The following is a 6,077-nucleotide window of genomic DNA, read 5'->3' as shown; positions in this document are numbered from 1 at the left end:
AATAAAACAATTATACGAAATATAGAAGCACATAAACCACAATTGTTTTCTAAAATTTTAATAGTTTATCAAAGGTATTATGACGTAATCATCGTTACATTTTTAATCCACGATGAACGTTCGTAAAACTTTTCATTTGTTTCTACCGATTTAGATACGTCGTTTTAATAAATGTAATATCATTTTAAATTCACCACATAAAGGTTCCATGTGACATAATTTGTGACAAAATTAGTATAGTAGGTGTTAGGAAAATGCATTTTTTTTAATGTTTGCACGAACCGTTTCGTCATTTTAGCTATTCGCCGTGTTCTCGCAATGTAACCGATGCGATTAAAATAGAGCACAAGTTTATGTCGTCAATAATTACGGAACAAAGAAACCAAAGAGTATATTGTCGGCCGAACGTAAGAAAGTTGATTTTAATATAAATTGGATTTATTTCTACTAAAAAAATCCGGACGTTTTTCGACGATCCGGACGGTGACATTATCACTGAAAAAGGGGTATTTTTACAATCCTGGTTGAATATATGAATAATATTTGTATTATTTGCCTACCCTACCCTATAGTTCCATTGGTAATATTTTTCTTCTTTGGGTTAAGTTGCTTTTGAAAATAGTGTTTTAATTGACCGCAAATGTTTTTTTACCCTAAAGTCAGGGAAACAAAAAACAGTACAAAATTTAAAACATAATTTGAAGCAATCGTATAAATCTTACAATGTTTTCTAGACATCAATGTATGATAATAACTATTGATCTTCCAGACTAAAAAAAGACACTTTAATGCATTACTTGGGAAATAATAATCTTTTTTTTGTGAATTTTGTCTTTTATTACCCCACTTGACTATATACAATATCGCATATGGCATGTGGTACTGGTGTCCGGTAATAATATTAAGTTATCAACGATTCTTATTTTGCAAACAGTTTTACAAATGACAACATAAATAATTGTTGAACTACCAAAGGTTTGCATGACCAATTACAAAAGTAATATTCCACCATTCAACTTTAACAACATGGTCGAAATCCTAACAAAATTTATACTTCGCTAAAAACTGTTGGTAAAACTGGGATGCCCGTGATAAAACTATAAATGAAGGTGTTCCTGCCTTTACAATATATCCAGGTCTTGTGATTGCAGCTAGCAAAGTACTCTCTGTTGAAACTTTATGCAAAACACTTGCAGAATCCTCAAAAAACACCTCAAGGTTGGGAAGAGTGTAGTGGTTAAATTTGTCCCAGTTAACTTTGTCTTCAAACATCACTGACATATGATCCAAAAACATAGTTTGTTCATCAAAAGCTTCAATAAAATCAGTGGTTTCATACTCTGGGTATACGAACAGAACTGGCCACACCAGGTTTCCGGTTTCATTTAAATGCACTTTACTTTTAATGTTTGGTCCACTAACTTCCAAACTAGACAGCATAAGATTATCTTTGTGCAATTCATCATTTTCATCTTCACTAGAATTTTCTATGACCTTTTCCAAATACACATTTCTTGATTTTATTGCTGCTAAAAGGGTAGCATTTTCTTTTATTTTTTTCTCCTTGGCCAGGGCAATTTTTCTTTGATCCCTTTCCTGAACTTTAATATGTCGTAATGAATCATTTAGGATTTTAATGGCAGTTTTATGGTCATCTTCCAAACTTAAAATAACTTGACACCACTTAACTGCATCGTGGTATCGTTTAACTGCCTCGCAACACTGTGCACACCTCAGTAATGATTTAATGCGCTTGGGATTCAATTTTACTGCTTCAGTTGCATCAAGTAATGCAGATCTATAATTTTGAAGATGATAGTTGGCAGCAGCCCTATTTGTAAACAGGATGTTCATTAGTTCTTTGTTGTCACATTTTGTCTTTATGGCTTCAGTGTAAGCAGCGCAAGCAAACTTGTACTTTTTAAACTTAAACTGAAAGTTTCCATCTTCTTTTAATGTCATAGCTTTTTCATAGGGTGTATCATTTAGGTCATACTTTATTTGCTGCAAACCGCTTAGTAATGGATTATTATCGATTTCTTCTTGAGTTGGTTGTTCATTAATAAAAGCGGGGTGATATGATAAAACATCGGTGTCATCAACATATTTATAATCTTTATTTTTTTCTTTTAAACCCGCAATATATTTTTCTGTCTCTTTGTTTAGATTTTCAATCATTGCATGTCTTTCCGCATCAGTCATTAAAGTTTTTTTATCACACATGTTTTAAATGAAATCAACTCTCTGCTTCACCTATTAAAATCACAAAATGTTACATAAAAAGCAGAAATATATATAATATAAATAATAAATATATATATATGTAAATATATAGTAAAAAGTCAGTGAATCCGTTTTTACATTTTTAAGTTTAGTAATATATCCATGATTATCTAGACATCGTAATTATGAAACTAAAAATCTATTTAAACATAGAGTATACTTTTATAACAACATACACAATAAGTAAAAACAAAATTTTGTAATTAAGTTTAATATGTATATACATAGTATATACTATATACTAACATTTATTAAAATAGTTTGTACCTGGGACAATAAATAACAAGCAACAAACACAATTTATACATATATATATTTAAACAATAACAAGGAAATTGTTAAATAAAAGCCACGCAGTAGCAGAATAATATATATAAACATACTTGATAAACTGTTTGTTAATGTTTTTTTCTAGGTGATTCATAGCTCATTAACAAACGTAGTGAACCAATTCCCAGAAAAACAGTTTGTGCAAACCATTTTAGCTGAGTGAGTCTATCTGTTATCTTTTTTTGGCGTGCCATTTTAATTGCAAGGAAAGCTTCACCAAAGTGAACAAAAACTGCAGCATGATAAATAAGTTGTATCAACATGGGATGGGTGTATGTCACAAATCGAAAGAGAGATCCAACAAACCCCATGTACTCATCGGGAACAACATGAGGGCTGTAACATCCTAGATGACAAAGAGCCATGCCACTTAAAATCACAGTATACACTCCAAATGAAGCCTTTTCAAAATAACAAGTTGGGTCGATATTGTTACCCATTATAGCAACAATAATACCTACTTTGTTGCCTGCAACACATCAAGACATAGGTAAATGTTAAACTGGATCTCATTAACCTTTTGGTTGCAGTTTCCCCAGCTGACCAAATGCTACTACTAGTTGTATAAATATCACTCACTTACTCGGTATAATATTAGTGTGGTACTGTTTACGGTGGTTTATTCGGGTCCCTTTAAAATGTGCGGGTTGCGCGTGGTGGTAATACTGCCGCTGGTGACCAGTGAAAATGTTGGTCTTAAAATGTTCCTTACGTCTTCCTGATACCCGCTGTATAATTTTGTTTGAAAAAAATCGGGCGTTCGTGTCGAAAACTAACTTTGAAAATGCTCGAAAACGTGCATCGTCACCGTAATTCGCCTGACTTGCGTTAAGGTTAACGATTTATTACGTCACACTAGCGCTATGTTAGGTCACAGTAGTGACATATTTCGTTTGTACAGCACGTTATAATCTTGTTTTCACACTGTTTTCTGCTAGGGAAAACCCCAAGCCCTAACCCTTAACCCAACCACAACCCCTACTTTTAACCCCTAAATCCAAAAAACAAACAAATTACGTAATCTGTAACGTAGAAATCATAGGTGGTTATACGCATTCTATGACGTAATAATCGAACATTTGACAGTTCGTGTGGAAAATACGGTGACGCAGCACGATTTCGAGCATTTTCAAAGTTAATTTTCGACTTGTACGCCCGAGCTTTTTAAAAAAAATTATAAAGCGAGTACTAGGGAGACGTAAGGAACATTTTAAGACCAAAAATTTCACTTGTCAGCAGCGGCAGTATTACCGCGTGGTTGCGGATATTTTTAAAAATATAGGTCAAAATCAAAAAGGGTTGCACTTATATTACTCGTCCCATTAATACCATTCTAACGGTCCCAAAAAATTAATTCTATCTCCAATATTTACGAAGTTATGACCAAAAATGTGATTTCTATTCCGCGTGGTTGCGGATATTTTTTTAAATGTAGGTCAAAATTAAAAAGGGTCGCATTTATATTATACGTCTCATTAATACCTTTCTAACGGTGCCTGAAAATTAATTATACTTTTAATATTTACGAAGTTATGACCAAAAATGTGATTTCTATTCCGCGTGGTTGCGGATATTTTTTTAAATGTAGGTCAAAATTAAAAAGGGTCGCATTTATATTATACGTCTCATTAATACCTTTCTAACGGTGCCTGAAAATTAATTATACTTTTAATATTTACGAAGTTATGACCAAAAATGTGATTTCTATTCCGCGTGATGGTTGCGGATATTTTTTTAAATATAGGTCAAGATTGAAAAGGGTTGCATTTATATTATACGTCTTATTAATACCATTCTATAACGGTGCCTCAAAATTAATTCTACATCTAATATTTACCAAGTTATGACAAAAAATTAAATTTCTATTTCGCGTGGTTGCGGATATTTTCTAAAATATATAGTACTGTGGGGAAAGACGGGACACCTTTAGCTCGTAATATCCAAATATCCTGATCGTGTTTTAAACAATTAACAACGACTAATGGGAGTCGTGAGGATGCGGTTTTATAATTTTTCGTATGTTCTTTGCTTACTACCAAGTCGGACGAGAAAATAGAATAAAAAGGTATCCCATCTTTGGTAAGGGTTCGTGTTAAATGATTCGTCTCAATAACAAGGAATTCAAAAATAATATAACTATGTTTGACGATATGTATATACAAAAGTATCGACGGAATTTCAGGTTTATGAAAATATAATATTCTCCGCCACAATACATGCATAATCCGCATATTACGGTGGGGTACGATGGGACGCTAAGTCACATACTGCCCAACCAACATTTCCTAAGTCAAAATGTATGACAAAGTTTGGGTGATGCCATGAATTTGTACTATCATGACTTTATTTATTGAAGACACTTCGAAGAAATATATAACAGGTGTGACATAACATCTTCTATTGTGTCGTGCATCATTATTTCGAGTTAGTTGTTATTATATCAGTATATAGTAGGGTGGGGGACACTTTGTTAGACGAGACTTTTTTTAATTTTCTTTTTACGGACCCCCATTTAATGATAAACAGGAAAATAAGGTTACAGAATTATTCGACAGTATTATCAGAGTATACTAAACTGTTTAGTATACTCTAATATTATCACGACTTTATAAAACGCCCGTAAAAGCTGATTACTGTTTTTAAATATTAAAAAAATATGTAAAATAGAAACAGAATATTTTGAACAGGTCAAAAAATGCGAAATAGTAAAGTGCTACTTTTTAATGCTCGCTAAATCATAGTAAAGCAGACGAATTTTTTTTAGTTTGCGTGTGCGAACGATTAAACTAGTTTCATAGTTTCATAAAACAACCTTGAATATTTCGTACAGTTTGATTTTGTCTCATAAAACTAGTTTTAGTTTTGTAAAAAAACACTGAGATATAAGCATAAAGAAAACAGGCAGGAGTCAATATGACTTTAATTTGAGATAAAAACAACAAAAATATCGGTTTAACGTTATATATATGAAGTTTACCTGGCAAATAAACTAGCACAGCCTGTTAAACTAGGTAGGTTAACTACAAGTTGCAGAATACTGCTAATGTAAGTATATTTCAATTCCTTTTGTATTCGAATCTAATTATGGGATTCGGTATTCTGTTTAATGACATCATTACACGTCATCTCATATACTATATTAACAATTTTTGAAACTTATTAATTTTGAAAAAAAATATTTTTGTGTTTGTGGGACTTTCGAGAGTAAACGTTTCGTAACGTCTTTTAATAGCCTTCTATACGTTTCATGACGCAAAAACTACCCAATAGTACAATTTTTGATCATTTTACAAGTCAAGATCCAACAAGGCTGTTATGAAAGGGTCAATAAACTGACTTTTGTGGGTAAAATTTTTTTTCCTATAAATATAAAAAGATTCGAAATTCTAGATTCGGAATTCTAGATTCGAATTAAAGTATTCTAGGATATCCTAGAATACCTAATTATTCTGTATGTGCATCCC

The 6,077-nt window shown here is 32.2% G+C and overlaps 2 protein-coding genes across 2 annotated transcripts; both read right to left on the bottom strand.

Moving 5' to 3' along the window:
- Positions 1-756: 756 nt before the first annotated feature.
- On the bottom strand, positions 757-2,285 carry LOC100176694 (tetratricopeptide repeat protein 4). Its single transcript, XM_002127710.5, has one exon. It carries the CDS (start codon positions 2,221-2,223, stop codon positions 1,039-1,041), a length of 1,185 nt encoding a protein of 394 aa, XP_002127746.1. The 5' UTR covers positions 2,224-2,285; the 3' UTR covers positions 757-1,038.
- A 396-nt stretch (positions 2,286-2,681) lies between these two features.
- On the bottom strand, positions 2,682-3,053 carry LOC104266786 (transmembrane protein 254-like). Its single transcript, XM_009863795.1, has one exon. It carries the CDS (start codon positions 3,051-3,053, stop codon positions 2,682-2,684), a length of 372 nt encoding a protein of 123 aa, XP_009862097.1.
- Between the last annotated feature and the right edge of the window lie 3,024 nt (positions 3,054-6,077).

Source organism: Ciona intestinalis, unplaced genomic scaffold (genome assembly GCF_000224145.3).
Source record: "Ciona intestinalis unplaced genomic scaffold, KH HT001272.1, whole genome shotgun sequence".
Lineage (NCBI taxonomy): Eukaryota > Metazoa > Chordata > Ascidiacea > Phlebobranchia > Cionidae > Ciona > Ciona intestinalis.
Note: the sequence above shows the minus strand (reverse complement) of the source record. Positions and strands in the feature narration are given on the sequence as shown.